At 51.6% G+C, this 17562-nt stretch overlaps 2 protein-coding genes across 3 annotated transcripts; one reads left to right on the top strand and one right to left on the bottom strand.

Moving 5' to 3' along the window:
- Window positions 1–138: 138 nt before the first annotated feature.
- Window positions 139–17378, bottom strand: rudimentary (carbamoyl-phosphate synthetase 2, aspartate transcarbamylase, and dihydroorotase rudimentary). 2 transcript variants are annotated; one of them, XM_064680886.1, is made up of 7 exons: window positions 17246–17378; window positions 10691–14663; window positions 10520–10624; window positions 4291–4430; window positions 1383–3264; window positions 924–1307; window positions 139–455 (listed from the first exon to the last, which is right to left on the bottom strand). In XM_064680886.1, the coding sequence occupies exons 2-7, from the start codon at window positions 14654–14656 to the stop codon at window positions 246–248; spliced, it is 6687 nt and encodes a 2228-aa protein (XP_064536956.1). In that variant the 5' UTR covers window positions 14657–14663; window positions 17246–17378; the 3' UTR covers window positions 139–245. The 2 variants fall into 2 exon arrangements, with proteins under 2 accessions (XP_064536956.1, XP_064536955.1); XM_064680885.1 differs by lacking the exon at window positions 17246–17378 and adding an exon at window positions 16859–17020.
- Window positions 5564–9996, top strand: LOC135427395 (uncharacterized). The gene is made up of 2 exons (XM_064680887.1): window positions 5564–6269; window positions 7138–9996. The coding sequence occupies exons 1-2, from the start codon at window positions 5671–5673 to the stop codon at window positions 9749–9751; spliced, it is 3213 nt and encodes a 1070-aa protein (XP_064536957.1). The 5' UTR covers window positions 5564–5670; the 3' UTR covers window positions 9752–9996.
- Window positions 17379–17562: the final 184 nt, after the last annotated feature.

Genomic DNA, 17562 nt, shown 5'->3' with positions numbered 1-17562 from the left:
GAATATTGTGCGTGTTGAGCAACGCTCCAATCGATATATCGATAGCTAACTTATCGGTAACTAGCCAAGACAGCAACCCAATTAGCTGCTTCTTTGGCCCGTTATCGTTTGAATAAAATAAAATCAAATGAAACTATATTTGTGTTAAGGCAACAACTGGTTCTGCCGCTTGTATTTATGCTTATATGCTAATAAAAAGTACAAAAATAGAAAAAAATGCAGTTTTATTCAAACTGGGAAAATGTTCAGAGCGCCGTGCTGCGACAGCCAACGACCATGGCCAGCAGCGCCATGCGAATGTACATGCCGTACTCAGCCTGTCGAAAGTAGGCCGCACGAGGATCCGAGTCAAAGTCGCGGCTAATCTCCTCGACGCGCGGCAGAGGATGCAGCACAATGGTACGCTTATTTGCCCGTGTCATCATTTTGGGCGTGACAATAAAGTGGCCGCAGCACTGAAAAATAAATAAAGATGCCACAAATCATGAGTTCCAATTGCTTCAACAGCAAATCGGGAGTGTACAACTGGGAGATATCCTAAATCCAGCCAAGGAGCTTCATAAAACATTGCTACCTTCAGCACGCCGAAGAAAGAATATCCTTCCATGAATATGGCTTAGACATAAGATATAGCAGACCGACAAGATCGGATAGAGGAAACTATTGTGGGATTATATTGTGGGAAACTCGTTAGTCAAAACAAGACGCACATTACTATATCGATTCGGCTGTTGCTTCTGATTAATATTAATTAATCTGAGATCGGCGACAGACGGACAGATGGATAAACGGATCTCGACCACGCCCTCATCTCTATGGGATCGCCTTAGGTTCCTCCAACAAGTATTTGAAATATATGCTATCTATGCCACCCATTTGGAATAGGTCGAGGTTATATAAATATATGATTGATTATCACATACGCGTCGGTATTCCTCCTCGCTGTTGAAGCGCTCGCGCTGTATGCGTGTCATGTAGAGCACATCGGTGGTGGGCAACGCCTGCTCAATGCTGTCGAACGTTAGCTGCGTGACGCCGCGCTGCTGCAGATACCGCATGATGGCCTCGGGCATGCCGAGGCCCGGCGGGGCCACGTACTGCAGCGTGATATTGTAGAGGGTGAGCAGACGTGCCAGCGAATGGACGGTGCGTCCGTTCTTGAGGTCACCGACCATGGTGATTGTCAGACCGTTGACGGTGCCAATTTCCTCACGTATGGTGAAGACGTCCAGCAGCGCCTGCGTGGGATGCTCGCCGACCCCGTCGCCGGCATTGATTAGCGGCTTGCGCGAAAATGAGGCGGCGCGCTGTGAATGTAGAGGGATTCCGGATGATGAGTTGGATACATTTTGGATATGGTAATGGTAACAGTCGGTACTTACCGCGACGGCGCCCGGCTCGGGATGACGCAGCACCAGGACATCCGCATAGCTGGCCATCACCTTGATGCTGTCCTCGAGTGTCTCGCCCTTCTTCACCGACGAGGTCACCTGATCCATGTTGATGACATGTCCGCCCAGGCGCTGCATTGCCGCACTGAAGCTGCACTGGGTGCGCGTGCTCACCTCGTAAAAGATGCTGGCCATGATTTTGCCGCGCAGCAAGTCGTCGACGGGCCGGTCTTTGGTTACGCGCGATTTCAGCAGCTGCGCCAAGTTGAATATGTCGTTCAGGCGCTCCTTGTCGAATGAGTCCACGGAGAGCACATGCTTGCCGACCAAGCAGTGCGCCACCGGATTGGGCGTGGGCAGCAGCGAGTTCTTCTGCAGGTACTCCTTCAGCGTGGCGTTGCTGGACGAGTCGAGACGCAGGCGTGGCGACGGCGACACCGGACGCAAGAAGCTGCCCGCCGCCGGCGATGTACTTGCCCCGGGCTCGTCCACGAAATGCACGGTGGGGGCGCGTGAGCCCGTGGCTCCGCCAGCTCCAGTTGCAGTGCCGGTCCCGTCGGTCAATAAAAGACGCGAGAAGGTGTCGTTGACATCGGTATCGCTGGGCAGGTCGCTGCCCTCGGCCTCGGACTTCTGCGGCAGCGGCAGCTTGGAGCGCACATTCTGGCCATAGCCGGGCTGGACCAGCACCTGGCCATCAATGTAGGCGACCTCGCCGCGCAGCACGACGCGATGGACGCGACCCTTCACCTTGGTGCCGTGGAAGGGCGTCCAACCGGCTTTGGTCTTCAGCTCGTTGTTGCTGATGGTCCACTCCTCGTCCAGATCGATCTCCACGTAGGTCTGCGGCTGCTCGGGCAGATTAAAAATATTGCGCGGATTGCGATGAAACTTGCGCTTAATATCCTCCAAGGTGATGCGACCCTCGTGGACGGCATGCAGCAGCAGCGGCAATATGGTCTCCAGGCCGGGGAAGCCGGGCGGCGGCCGTTCCGATTGCTTCTCGGCAAGCGTATGCGGCGCATGATCTGTGGCAAACACATCAATGTACTCCATGTGCTCCCAGAGCGCTTCCTGATCCTCGGGCGAGCACAGCAGCGGTCGCACCTCCGCCATGCCGGCGCCCAAGCGCTCCAGATCGCGCGTACTGAGGAACAGATGATGCGGACACACCTCGCAGGTAACCTTCATGCCCTTCTCCTTGGCGGCACGTATCAGCTGAATCTCCTCCTTGCGCGCCACATGACAGATGTGGACCGGCCGCTCCAGCAGATGGGCCAGCAGCATAACGGCCGCCATGCTCTGCCGTTCCGCATGACAAACGATGGGCGCCCGCTTGGGCCAGCGGGACAGGTGACGCTGCCAGGCGGCCATGTCGCTGAGCCTCAGCGTGCCGTACGTATCGTTGAGATACATCTTCAGGCCGCACGCCTGCGTCGCCAGCTCATGGGCGTGCTCCCAGTTGGTGTCCGAGGCGCCTACATATAGCGCATAGTCGCAGCGGGCCCCGGCTCGGGCCAGCTCGCGGAACTGATTGAACGTCTCGCGATCCACAATTGCCGGATTCGTGTTGGGCATGGCACAGACCATGGTGACGCCGCCGGCTAGGGCGGCTGCGGTGCCGCTGGCGAAGTCCTCCTTGTGGGTGGCGCCCGGCTCACGCAGATGCACATGCACGTCTATGAAGCCAGGCAGCTTCACAATGCGACGCGACGTCATGCAGTCCGTGTGCGTCTTCATGCCCGGATTGCGGCCAGTCACACGCATCGATTCCACCAGCAGCTTGGTGCACTTGACGTCTGTCACCAGCGGTATGGAATAGTCGACCGCCAGGCGACGTGTCCGATAGCCATGCGTCATGAACGATGAGACCCTGGGTTCGATTCAAAGTCAATTAACATCCTTGCACACACAACAATTTAAAAACATGAAAATCGCATAGAAAGGCTTTGCTAAAGCGGGCAGAAAGCGAGTGATTGAGGCGGAAAAATTAAGAGCAAGCGAGCATGAGCGAGAAGAGGTGAGAACGAAATGAGAAATGAGAGAGAAAACAAGTGATTGAGGCGGAGAAAATGAGAGAGAAAGCGAGTGAAGTTGGAGAATTCAATAAGAGCGTAGCGAGAAGCGAAAAGATTTAAAAACACTTTTATAGAGAAGAATAACTTAAATACATACGTGTAACATTACTGTAATTCATGAAAATCGCATAGAAAGGCTTTGCTAAAGCGGGCAGAAAGCGAGTGACTGAGGCGGAGAAGTTTAGAGCAAGCGAGCATGAGCGAGAAGAGGTGAGAACGAAATGAGAAATGAGAGAGAAAACAAGTGAGTGAGGCGGAGAAGAATAAAATGAGAGAGACAGCGAATGGAGTTGAAGAATACAATAACAGCGTGGCGAGAAGAGAAAAGATTTAACAACACTTTTATAGAGAAGTATGACTTAAATACATACGTGTAACATTGCTTTAATTCATGAAAATCGCATAGCAGGGCGAAGTTTTTGAAAATAAAGAAAAAATAACAGTAAAATAAACCTAATACATATATATTACCTGAGAACCGACCCCAACTAACGACTTAGCTCGTCATGCTGATCGAGAGTATGCATACAAAATGGGTACGGAGATGACAAAAACAAGCTATACATATATACATAGATAACATCATGAGTGCTCAATGGGTTCGGAGATATACATAGATAACATCATGAGTGCTCAACGGGTTCGGAGAAATACATAGATAGCATGATGAGTACTCAATCATGAGTACTCATAAGAAGGGTTCGAAATTGAATGAGCTTGGGGGGATTCTTATTTAAGTTATGCACATTACAAATTCCTAAATGCGATCCATGTTGATCTGGCATACACTTTTCCCGGAAAGGAAGGAAAACGTGACTTACCTGCGGATGCCGCCACCACGCATGGGTAAATTGATGACCAGATCGAATTGTTTGTTGGCCAGAAACTCGGCCAAATGTCGCAGCTCTCCGTTGATATCATCGGGTGTTGTCTTATCGAATGTCCACTGTACGGACTCCACCTGCAATGGAAAGAAGAAATGGGGCATTGCTTAGCATTTTTGTCGAGGATAGCACAGCGCATGCAGGCCGCGTCCAAGGCCAAATTCAGCACCATTCATTGGCAAATGTTTGCCTAGGCCACATAAAGATACTGCTCTTTATGGACCTACATAATAATTCACTTGTGCATGGACAATAATAATAGCAATACGAATAGCATTTATAACAATAAAACATTACAAGCTACAAGTGGCACAGTGGTGCCGGCAGACAGAAAGAGAGACAAATAACGCATCGATAAATTATCGATAACATATACTGTCGATCAATTATCGATTATCAAAAATGCTCAACCTTTTGGTCCTGTTGTTATTTCGAATCAAAAAAAATAAATACCCTTGTCTTGATATAGATCGTTGTCGATATATATCGATATCGATAACAACTATCAATAACCCGTAAGAGTTGCTCAAAGCTGACTGTTCTATTTCTTAAAATTCTCTTCAGTTACATATTTTATTTTTTATAAAGCTGACGGCAAACAAGTTTGCAAATTAGATGCCGTGGGTTTTGACGTTTCCGATCTTAAATCATATTTCAATGTATTTTAATGAATGCTCTTAGATAACATATTTCTAAATTGCACTAATAACTAATAACATTCAAATGCAGTTCATTAGTCTTGGAAAAACACAAGTAACTGTGGCAGAAAAAACAAACAAAAAGAAAATCCCCCAGATTGATAGTGTTTTTTTCTGGAATATTCAAATATGAGTTGCGCTTCATTTGAAGAGAAACTTTAGCAAGTCTTTAGATCATAGGCATTATCTAACGACACTTCGATTTAGTATATCCAAGTATATCCAATGGATATAGATATATTTATTTTGCATCTCATTTTGTGTGTTTGCTCCACTGTGCGCGCAGTCATCGCCATCGTGTGACTTTTGTTGCCGTTGTCGTGTTTACATGCCAGAAAGGCTGATAACAAGGCCTCCCCCCTCTTGGCCGGCCGGAAGTGTAGGAGGAATCAGCTTGTCAACTTGTCGCCAATAGTTGCCATTGTTGGTATTGGTCTTGACGGCGATCTTATCTAGGCAACATCAAGAGCGACAGCGACAACGAGACTGGCAAGAAAATGGAATTTGATCGGCGTGATCGGTATCAGTAAGAAAGGAGCCACAGCTGCAAGCGTTGCGCTGCGTTTCTTATCCCCAAGTCGAATCCCTAGCTGGACACACACACATAGACACTCGATCCATGGGCTGTACCTGGTCCAAGGCGCCAGACGGCAATGCGTTGCCCAGTCCGCTGCAGCAGCTGCAAGCGGCGGAGGCGCCGCCGCGCGTGCAGCAGCGTCGTCGCCAGGAGGAGAAGCGCCAGCGCCAGCTGGCCAAGCTGCAGAAGCGCAACGCCCGCAAGCGGCGACACCAACGCGGCGGCAACAGCAACAGCAACAGCTTGCGGCGCAGCTTGCGTGGCCACGGCAGCGGCAGCATTCGTGGCAGCCAGAATCTGGCGCCACAACTGCGGCTGCTCGGGGGCAGCAACGGCAGCAGCGCCACCGAATGCGTCAGTGCGCTGTACGCCCGCACGCTGGAGGGGCAGCGAGAGGAGCACCAGCGCATCATCGAGGAGAAGACGCGACATCAGCTGGAGCGGCAGCTGCACACGTTCCTGCTTAACCAGCTGCTGCTGGGCATCCAGTTCTTTGGCCATTACGAGAACGAGCTGGCCGCCATCGACGACCAGCTGCAGGCCAGGCAGCGCGCCTGTGGCCAGACCCTCAACGAGCACAGTCTGATCCATGCCAGCGCCATCGATGTGGCCGTTGCCAAGCGGCTGCTCTTCAAATCCACGTAAGTCGGTACAAATTTTGGATGTTCGAAATACTAGGAGCCTACATCAATGCGAGATCTTCCCGTTGAAGTTCTTGCATCAACAACATTCGGGTTTATTCCAAAATCAAAAGAGTTAGCCGGACGTAGTTAAGGCGGAAGAGGAAGCTATCTCTTGTTGTGTATTCAAAGAGCAAAGAGCCTGCCTAAGGTACTCGTTTAGTGGCTCGCCAGTATCCGTAAAGCTGGCCTCCGTCCGAATGTCCAAAGCTCACATAGGGCTGGGTTCGCTCTCAGAAGGAATCTATGTATCCAAATCTATGTATACTATTGATTTGTCGCAAGTACGAATTCGACTAGACACCCTATGCTCCCTGAACAGGATATTCCAACGCTAATTCCAGCACGCGAGTGTAAAGCCTTTCACTTGCTGAGAAAGCTCGCTAGCAATTTGGTCAAACACAATTCCAAGGAAACATCCAAATTCTTACACTTCAACTTAAGAACAGAATGAGACTGACGACAGGAGTCCTAACGGGGCACTGCAACCAACAAAGGCTGCAGCCTCCCAACCCCGACTTCCTTCTGTCACAGCTGTCGCGATAAAGGATGCACACAGAAGGCAGCCAACACTTTCTGGGTATCTGTCCTGTGCTTGTTAGAAAACGTACTTGTTTCCGGGGAACTGTTCCTTGAAGAAGTGGACAGCCTGGACAGCTCTATCGAGTCCACCTAGGGCAACCAACATCCAGCCCCAGCCCCAGCCCCAGCCAAGCCCACCTCCTCGGGACAAACGGTTGCTCCTACATACTGTTTACGACTTACTAACATTTAATTTGAACAGCTAGTCGGAGAATCTTGCCTAATCGATTCTCCTCTTTGTGCACAGAGATGGCCCACATCGCCAGGCGGGGGGCCATGTTCCGGCACAGCCGCAGCCGTTGCAGAAGACGCTGACCTATGTGGTGTTCGAGAATGTGGATGTCGCCAGGGCAAATGACGCCAACTATGATTCCATAGCGACGCTCTGCAAGGTGCTGCTGGAGACGGACTACTACAACACGACGCCCTGTCGCTCCCAGTATGTCCAGCTGCTGGAGCAGAGCCGCTGGATGGGCTACGTGCGGCTCAAGCTGCGCGAACCGATGCCCATGCAGTGCAGCAGCCCGAGCAGCAGCCCCAGCTGCGACGAGGCCGACATCGATGGCGTCTACAGCAGCTCCGGCTACAGCACTATCGGTCCTGGCTCCAGCTCTAGTTCCGGTTCGGGCAGAGGCAGCTGGTGCGAGGGCGACTACGATCATGTGTATATAGCACGCCTGAATACACAGCGACCCATATCCGAGCTGAAGCTAATGTGCGAGGAGCCACTGCAGCGCAATGTGCTGCCCGAGGCGTGCGTCTGCCGGCTGAACAGCTGCCTGCCGTCCTGGCTGGAACAGAGCGACGACGACGATGTGGACTCCAATGAAAGCAGCAGCAGCGACGACGACGACGACGACCACGAAGAGGACGCTGCTCAAGATCTGCAGCAGTGGCAGGAGAGCAGCCGGAGCGGCTACGAGACGGTGCAGGTGCTGCGCCAGTGCCGCGTCGAGCAGCAGCGACGGCGCGATCTCCTCCAGCAATGCTATCTAAGCTCCCAGCAGTTCATGAACTACTTTGCCGAGCTGCTGCGCCAGCAGCTGGCTCGAGAGCTGGGCATCAGCCAGTCGCAGCTGTCGGCTGGCAGCTATCGCGGCTGCAGCATCTACACGGCCACGGAGGAGCTGGTGCCCGCCATCCATGTGCCGCACAGCTGGCCGGACTGCGCCTTTGAGTTCAATCTGCGCGCCCGTCCGCAGCTGACCAATCTGCATACGGGCGACAAGTTCCAATGGCCGACGACGCTGATGCGCAAGCGCATACAATCCTTTGGCTTTCATGTGGTGCCCGTGGGCTATGCGCCGAAGCGGGCGCGAAATCCCTTTCGGGAGCTGGAGTGGCGCATTGTATTCCCGCAGGCGGAGCAGTTCCTGGAGCGCCAGCTAACGCGCATGCAGCTGAAGATCCTGCTGCTGATGAAGGCCCTGGTGCGGACGTTCGTCAACGAGAAATGCCAGGCCATGGGTCACATCATGGAGCAGCTGCGGACGCATCTGTTCTGGCAATGCGAGCGACACAGCAACGACTGGCCGGAGGAGTTCTTGGGCGAGAGGCTGGTGCGATTCGTGCGCACCTTTGCCGATTGCCTGGCCAAGAAGCAGCTGAGCGACTATTTCATCGAGCGGCGCAATCTCTTCGAGCATGTGCCGGAGGACGCGCTCATGGAGCTGCGCGCCATTATGGCGGGCATAGCCGAGCAGCCGCTCATGCATGTGCTCCAGGCGCTGCGCAATCTCCAGCATGCCGATGACTTCTATCCCAAGCTCAACTATCGCCGGCTGCTCGACAATCTGCTGGCCCAGGACTATCTGCAGCTGCGCGGCTGGGCCAAGTTTGTGCGCAACACGCTGCCTGCGACGGAGGAGCAGCAGCCACAGCAGCGGGAACAGCAGCGGGAACAGCAGCAGCAGCAACAGCTGCAGCCGAGTGATGCAGAGGGTCTGCTGGGCATGCGTCAGCATCAGGAACGCACGCGCGGCAAGCTGCGCCGCAAGACACAAATGCTGCGCGCCCAGCAGCTGAAGCTGGCCGAGCAGCGACGCGACTCCGGCGAGTCCTTGACGCTCGACTTGCAGCTGCTGATGCCCCGCGCATCGCAGGCATCCCACACATCCAGCAACACATCCGCCTCAGCTGCAGCTGCAACAAAGACAACAACAACAACACCGCAGCTCAACGACGGCTTCGAGATTTTGCGACGCACCAATCTGCTGGAGCTGCTGCTCGATCACATGCTGGCCATGCTGGCCAAGGCAACGGAGTTTCGCAATGGACAGCACGCCCAGCTCTACTTGGAGCAGGCGCAGCGCCTGTGCCGGCTCTACCAGCAGATGGGCTGCGCCCAGTATGCCCAGCACTATGCGGACGCACTGTGCCAGGCGGCCAGCAGCATCGAACGGGCCACCACCAGCGCCAGCGCTAGCCGTGGCAGCCACGGCAGCCGCAGTGGCCACAGCAGCCCCGCCGCCAGCTGCAGATCCAGTCCGATGCGCCGCAAGTCACTCAAGTTCGTGGAGCACGTGGTGCAGATGCACTCAGGCGAGCTGCTGCCGCTGCAGCCACCCTCGCCACTACCCGCACCGCCCCAGACCATACAGCCAGAGCCCAAGCCAGAGCCCGAGCCCGAGCCCGAGCCGGAGCCAGAGCCAAAGCCAGAGCCCGCTGTGCCACCCAGCTCCATGGAGGGAAGCATGTTGGGCCCGCTGCTGCAGCGACTCCAAGTGGATCCTGGAGCACTGCAAGCCATAAGCAGCAAGACGGAGCAGCTGATGCAAACATTGGCGCCGGAAGCGAAGCGCGACGAGCTGCGCGACATGCTCAAGCGGAACACACAAAAGCTGAAGAGCGCTTTCAATTAGCAGCTCCTCTGCCCCCCCCCCCCCCCTCAGAAAGCCCGACTACTCCCTAGAGACGTTATATAAGTATATACTATATACATCAGTCAATCAGATTATCGGAATGGCCCTCATGTACGCCCGATTGGCTTCTGTCCGGTCTGCTGCCCATCCTGATAACTCGAGACTAATTGGAAAATGAAAACAAAGCGAAACGCAAGCAACTTATTGCGATCATGTCTAAAATAAAGCTGTTTGTTAAATGATAAGCAAGTTTTTTTTTTTGTATAATACACTAGCGGGTGTTACCCGGCTTTGCCCGGGCATACCTATAGCCATGTAACAGAACGAGCAAACGTTTTGACATTATCTGAGTTTCTTCTGGCCTATTTTCGAATTTGGGAACTTGAAGAATAGTTTGCAAAATTCCCTGATTGCGACTTCTTATCATATCATTAAAATAAAAACTAAACCAACTAATTAGTAGCAATCGCAGATTGTGTTTAACTTTCTAGTTAGCGATCTTCTTCAAGAGAATGGAAGATTTTTGGAATTTCGGAGCTGGAAGAATACTTTGCCAAATTCCCCGATTGCGACTTCTTATCATATCATTAAAAGAAAAAGTAAACAATCGCAGATTGTGTCTAACTTTCTGCTTCTTCCACAAGAGAGTCGCCGATAAAGTTCTTCTACGAACAATAACAAGATATCGCCCAATGCCAATATGCCAGGATGCATCCAATCGGACAACTATATGATATGGCTTGAATAGGAGGCAATTAGACTACTCACGTCAACGCCGTGCTCCGCGTAGAAATCTCCGGTGCCCATCGAGGCGTAGAGCTTGTAGCCCATTTTGGCCAGATCTCGAATGGAGGAAAGCAGCTCCATTTTGTGCTGTGGGCAAAAGAAGCAGGGAATTAAAATATATGTGGAAATTATATATGTAAAAGGGCGTCGCACCTTGAAGCTGCCAATGGATAGGAGGATGGCGTTTTTGGGTATCTGGAAGCCGGTGGACATCATGGCTTTAAGGTAGGCCTCGTAGCGATTGTCGCCAAAGCAGGCCACCTCGCCGGTGGAGGCCATCTCGACGCCCAGCTGGACGTCGGCGCCGGCGAGGCGCGAGAAACTAAACTGTGGCACCTTGACGCCCACCTTGCCGACGCCGTGGAGCACATCGATTGGCTCCACGTCCATGCCAACAATGGCACGCGTGGCCGTGGCCACAAAATCATGGTCCAGTGTCTTCGATACGAAGGGGAAGGAGCGCGAGACACGGACATTGCATTCGATGACCTTCAGCTCGTTGTTCTTGGCAATGAGCTGCATGTTGAAGGGTCCGGTGACATCCAGGACGCTGGCCAGGTCGCGTGTGATGCGCTTGATGGCCTCCAGGGTCTCGGCATTCAAGTCCTGCGGCGGTGTGACCAGCGTCGCGTCACCTGAATGAACGCCCGCGTTCTCCACATGCTCGGAGACGGCCATGCACAGGATTTGGCCATCGGCCGCAACGGCGTCCACGTCGATTTCCTTGGCTTCGGTCAAGAACTTGGATATGACCACAGGATGCTCGCGACTCACCGTCGAGGCGGCATTCAAATATGTCTCCAGATCCTGATCCGAGTATGCGACATTCATGGCCGCACCCGAGAGCACATAGGAGGGTCGCACCAGGCAGGGATAGCCCACCTCCTGGCAGAACTCGACGGCCGATTGAAGATTGGTCAGCTCCTTCCACAGCGGCTGCAAGATGCCCTTTCTGTCCAGCATGCGCGAGAACTTGAAACGATTCTCGGCACAGTCAATCGACTCGGGCGAGGTGCCCAGCACCTTGGCCTGCTGCCTATGCAGATCCATGGCTATGTTATTCGGCAGCTGGCCGCCCATCGAGAGTATAATGCCGTCGGATCGCTCCATTTCGTAGATATCCATGACGACTTCGAAGCTAATCTCCTCAAAGTACAAGCGATCGCACATGTCATAGTCGGTGGACACCGTTTCCGGATTGTAGTTAATCATGATGGTCGACTTCTTCAGATTGCGCAGCTCCCGCAGGCAGCCGACGGCGCACCAATCGAACTCCACGGAGGAGCCAATGCGATAGACGCCCGAGCCGACGACAATCGTATGGCCACCGGGAAAGAGGACATCATGCTCGGATGCATTGTACGTGTTGTATAGATAATTGGTGCTGGCGGGCCATTCGCCCGCCACGGTGTCAATCTGCTTGACATAGGGTCGAATGTTGTGCTCGTGGCGCTGCTGGCGCACGGCCAGCTCCGTGCTCTTGGTGGCCATGGCGATCTGCTTGTCCGCAAAGCCCAGGCGCTTGGCACTGAGCAGTAGGGCCGGCGTTAGCTGGCTGCCAGCCGACTCCAGCTGGCCATAGAAGTCGATGATGTGCTGCAGCTTGTGCAGGAACCAGCGATCGATTTTGGTCAGCTCGTGCAGCTCCTCGATGGACATGCCCGCCCGGAGGGCAGCGGCCAGCACAAAGGGACGACGATCTGTCGGCTCCGATAGCTGTTCCTTTTCGACGGGCGCCAGATACGGATCGAAGCCCTGGACATCGCTGTCAACCATGCGCAATGCCTTCTGGAATGCCTCCTCGAAGCTGCGGCCAATGGCCATCACCTCGCCGACGCTCTTCATCGAGCTGCCAATGTGCTTGCTGACGCGCACGAATTTTGCCAAATCCCAGCGTGGTATCTTCACCACACAGTAATCGAGGCTGGGCTCAAAGCAGGCCGTCGTATTGCCCGTCACCGAGTTGCGGATCTCCGGCAGCGGCTCGCCCAGCGACAGCTTGGCGGCGACATATGCCAGCGGATAGCCGGTCGCCTTGCTGGCCAGCGCCGAGCTGCGCGACAATCGGGCGTTCACCTCGATGATGTAGTACTGCTCCGAGTGCGGGCAGAGCGCATACTGAATGTTGCACTCGCCGACGACGCCGAAGTGCCGGATCACCTTGAGGGCGGTGCTGCGCAGCATTTGGTATTCGCGATCGGAGAGGGTTTGCGAGGGTGCGACCACAATGCTCTCGCCCGTGTGTATGCCCAGCGGATCGAAGTTCTCCATGTTGCAGACCGTGATGCAATTGTCGTAGGCATCGCGCACCACCTCGTACTCCACCTCCTTCCAGCCCTTCAGAGACTTGTCCACAATTAGCTGATTGGAATGGGCGAGCGCCTGCTGGGCGAGCGTCCGCAGCTCCTGCTCGTTGTTGGCAAACCCGGAGCCCAGGCCGCCCAAGGAGAAGGCGGCGCGTGCCATCACTGGATAACCCAAACGGCCGGCTGCATCCAGGGCCTCGGCCACGGTATATACCGCCTCGGATGGCGCCACACGTTCGCCAATCTCATTGACACGCTGGGCGAACAGCTTGCGATCCTCCGTCTCGATGATCGATTGTATGGGCGTGCCCAGGATGCGTACATTGTATTTGGCAAAGACGCCGGCACGCTCCAGCTCGACGCCGCAGTTGAGGGCCGTCTGGCCGCCAAAGGTGAGCAGCACGCCGTTGGGCCGCTCCGATTTGATGACCTGCTCCACATAGTCGGGCGTCAGCGGCAGGAAATAGCACTTGTCCGCCATGCCCTTGGACGTCTGGACGGTGGCAATATTGGGATTGATCAGCACCGTCTGTATGTTCGACTCGCGCATGGCCTTGATGGCCTGCGAGCCGGAATAGTCGAATTCACCGGCCTGGCCAATTGACAGGCCGCCGGAGCCTAATATGAGCACCTTGCGAGGTCGCGGCAGCGCCTCGGGCTGGGTGACGCGCAGCCGACGTGAGATTAGATTGGGCACGTCTATCTGCGGCTGGCTTATGGCTTCGAGGAAGACATCGAAGAGGAACTCGGTATCCTTGGGACCGGCATGATGCTCCGGATGGAACTGCACCGAAAAGTAGGGCTTGGTGCGGTGCACAATGCCCTCGTTGGTGCCATCGTTGGCATTGACAAACAGCTCCTCCCAGTCGGCGGGCAGCTTGGCCAGATCGACGGCATAGCCGTGATTCTGCGAGGTGAGCAGACAGCGCCCAGTGGCGCGATGCAGGCAGGGCAAATTGTGGCCACGATTGCCGTACTTCATCTTGTACGTGTCGCAGCCGATGGCCGTGGCCAGCAGCTGATGGCCCAGGCAGATGCCGAAAATGGGCTTATTGCCAGCCTGCAGAACGCGCTTCACTTGCTCCACAATCGGCTGGCAGCTGGCCGGATTGCCCGGTCCGTTCGAGAGGAAGAGCGCATCGTACTGATCCTCCCTCAGGTCTGCGCTCCAGGGCAGCAGCTGCACGGAGGCGCCGCGCTGCACCAAGCAGCGCAGCTGATTCAGCTTCAGGCCGCAGTCCATGATGGCGATGCGTGGTCCGCTCGACTGCGGCGACTTGTACAACAGCGGCTTCTTGACGGCGCACTCCTTGGCCAGATTGCGCTCGTTGGGATCCTCGAACGGAGCCAGCTGCTTGCCCGGCTTCTCGTAGACAATGCGTCCCAGCAGGCTGCCCTGCTCGCGCAGCTTCTTGGTTAAGGCGCGCGTATCGATGCCGCTGATCCCGGGTACCTTGTGCTCCGCCAGCCACTCGGACAGCGTTCGCTGTGAACGCCAATGCGAGGGCGTGTCGCATATCTCACCCACCACCAGGCCAGCCACCTGGACGGCGCCCTCCAGCCACTCAAAGTGCTCCGGCAATCCAAACTCGTCCAGTTGATTAACATCCGGCACTCCATAGTTGCCAATTAGCGGATAGGTCAGCACCAGAATCTGCGCACTGTACGAGCGATCCGTCAAGGCCTCCGTATAGCCGACCATGCCCGTTTGGAACACCACCTCGCCGCTTGTGGGCGTGCTCTTAGCGCCGAATGACCAGCCCGGCATCACGGTGCCATCCTCCAGCACAAGATAACAATTCGCTTCGTCCATTTCGCAGCTGAATCAAACCAAATATGCTTAATCTTTAGTTAACGAAAGAATTATCCAAAAAAAAGATCGAAGGGCATAATTCACGACAAATATAAGCTATATATTTACAGATAAACTAGACTCTCAGAGGTCTAGAAAAGCTATTTTTGGGGTTTCCAGATATTTGGACCAAACTTGGCATTTACAAGTTTTCTTTCTTGGCTTTCAAAAATATTAAAGATACTTCATAGATGAGGATTCAGAGATTATTTCTCTTTGATATCAACATTTCATTTTTATCATACCATAATTCTTGCCCGAGTCTCCTTTTTCTAATGGAGCTCACATTTCAATTGCAAAGATTCCCTTTCATCAGAGCCTCAGCTGAGAGCTATTAATTGTATATTATTATGCGGAATGCTTGTAAATAATGGGTTGACAGCAGCTGTCTGTGAAGTTAATTATAAAAAACAAATAAAACAAAATATTTGTTGACTTCTCAGCAGTGCATGAGATAAACAAAATTATTCAAAGGGGGAACAGCTCGGCTCCAATTTTGATGAACTAAACAAATAATTCAAAACTTCATGTCATTAGAGCCCATGGAAAGGGAAAGCACGTAAGTCTGTGTACATATATGAAAATACAATCAAATATCGTCGGTATGCTAAACGATCATAATTTTTTCAATGAGAACTGCATAGAAGGGCGATATTTAAATATAAGGCGTTGGGTTATGATAGAGAGCAAAATATAGATTAAAGCGCTAAATTTAAACATTTGACACCTATGGAAAACACAACAACAGACAATCTGAATTGAATTTATGGAGAAAACCAACAATTTTGTCGCACTGCCCCTAAAGGTATTTTAATTGGACGTATTCATACGGGCAGGCAGGGGCATATTGCTACATTGACTTTTATATATGTACTTTAACCTGTTTCATTTAGCTTGATTAACGATAACTGTTTAAAGTCGCCTAGTTGCTTTTATGCAAATGTATGTAAAAGCAAGTAAAAGTGTTTAAGTCGCGAGTGCCCGACTGGGGGATACCCTGAATCATCGTCTTCCAACAACTACCTGTTAAGCTAAGCTCCTTTGTCTTAGCATTAATAAAAATTAAAAAAAAAAAAAAAAAGTTAGTTTCTTCGGCAGGTGTCGAACTCGCAACTTCCTGCAAACGAGCAAACTAATTGCCATCGCCTCATGCCCCACAGCCAAACCAAGAAACGAACTATTACGAAAAAAACTAAAGTATATAACTTCACATTCACAATTCAAAACAGAAGTGAATGTATGTATGTGTGCACATGTACACAGAAATTCTCGAGCTTTGCTCAAAAAAACAGAATTTCAATATCAATATTATATCGATTACCTTAAAACGGGACAAGCTATCGATGATCGGAATAAAAGTGGTACTGCGCGTGCGCTAGGAGGACCTACTTTCGAAATATCAAATTTACAGTTCTTGTAGATCCTGAGATCGAGACGGACAGCTCGACTCGTCTATTGATGCCGACCAATAATATACATATATGCTCCATAAGGAGATGAGTTCACCTGCCTGTTACATAAATTAACACAAAACGATTATACCCTTTTTACCCATTTTCAATTGAGACTTTATGAGAAACAGACTAACGATTCGATTTCGAACCTATCCCAAGCTGTCATGCTGTGGGTAACAAAGCTTGTGCTCAAATTACTATACCATTAACCATTAATACCATTAACGTGGAGCGCATGGCGCTCTTATCTGGCATTTACAAAGTGCATTCAATAATGCATGAAATATTGCATATTTTCATATATGTACATACATATGTATGTATGCATTGATAAGATAAGAGGTTATTGTTGGTGAGGCGCGCAGCCTCATAGCCAAAAAATCGTAAGTTCTTAACGAAAAGAGGCATCTAGAGTCAATAATCTCAGATCAAATCTGCGTTTATACACACAGACAAGCTCTGAAGCCTCATCTGCATATGTACAAATTAATATACACATAGCCGTTCCCGTTTGGAAAACAAACGTGAACAGCTCTCCTTGAACTTGAGACCGGTTTGGCTTACAAAAACACACACACACACACGCAGACACACACACACAATAGAGAGCCACATACACGTGCGAGCGAGCGGATACTGTCGAAAGTCCACTTAGCATATTGTTAAACCAAATTCAATTCAATCTTCATTCACTTAGCACTTCACTTACATATTTCGCACCACCAAATGCCTGTACTTCTATAATTACAATTGAACAGTTAATTTGCCGATTGGTTCTGTCGTTCGCAGACAACACGTGTGCACGTGTTGATTTTTGTCAATGCGCGCTACAATAAAACGAATACAACTGGCTTGGCGGCAGTAGGCGACTGATTAACAGTCTCGCTCGCCAACAGGCGGATAGTAATTTGCCGGGTGCGACAATTCCAAGCTTTAAGCAAGCAGTCAGAGAAAGACAAAAACAGTATGTTCAAGCGTGCGTATGTATGTATGTATGTTTGTGCATACATACATGCTTGCTCGTCTCAATAATTATAGGCATAAAACTCCGTTTTTATTACCTTAAGTACGAGTAATATGAGAGTTTAATATTTACCTGCATCCATATATCCATTGAACTTTTAATTTTGAGTTGATTTACCCAGATCACGCGCAGAGTTTATTCAAAAGCAGCAATGTCCTTAGCTCCTTAAATATCCAAATTGAGTTTTTGTCGATTAAATATAACTCCTCCGATATCTTTGATACTCAATCGTCATATCGATAAGTGCCCAGCTCTGGTGAAACTGCATTTTATTGCACAACATAAACTTTAAAGCACAGAATTGATTGCCAGGTTGGGTTTGAGTTCGGGATTGTTAGTTTTTAAAAAATTGTAATTATTCTTTTATTAACTGAGCATTTATCACTATC

This window comes from Drosophila montana, unplaced genomic scaffold (assembly GCF_035044405.1).
Source record: "Drosophila montana isolate Dmon_TW-CO22-7 unplaced genomic scaffold, ASM3504440v1 contig_2178_1, whole genome shotgun sequence".
NCBI classification, from domain to species: Eukaryota; Metazoa; Arthropoda; class Insecta; order Diptera; family Drosophilidae; genus Drosophila; species Drosophila montana.
This window is presented reverse-complemented; position numbering and strand designations above follow the sequence as displayed.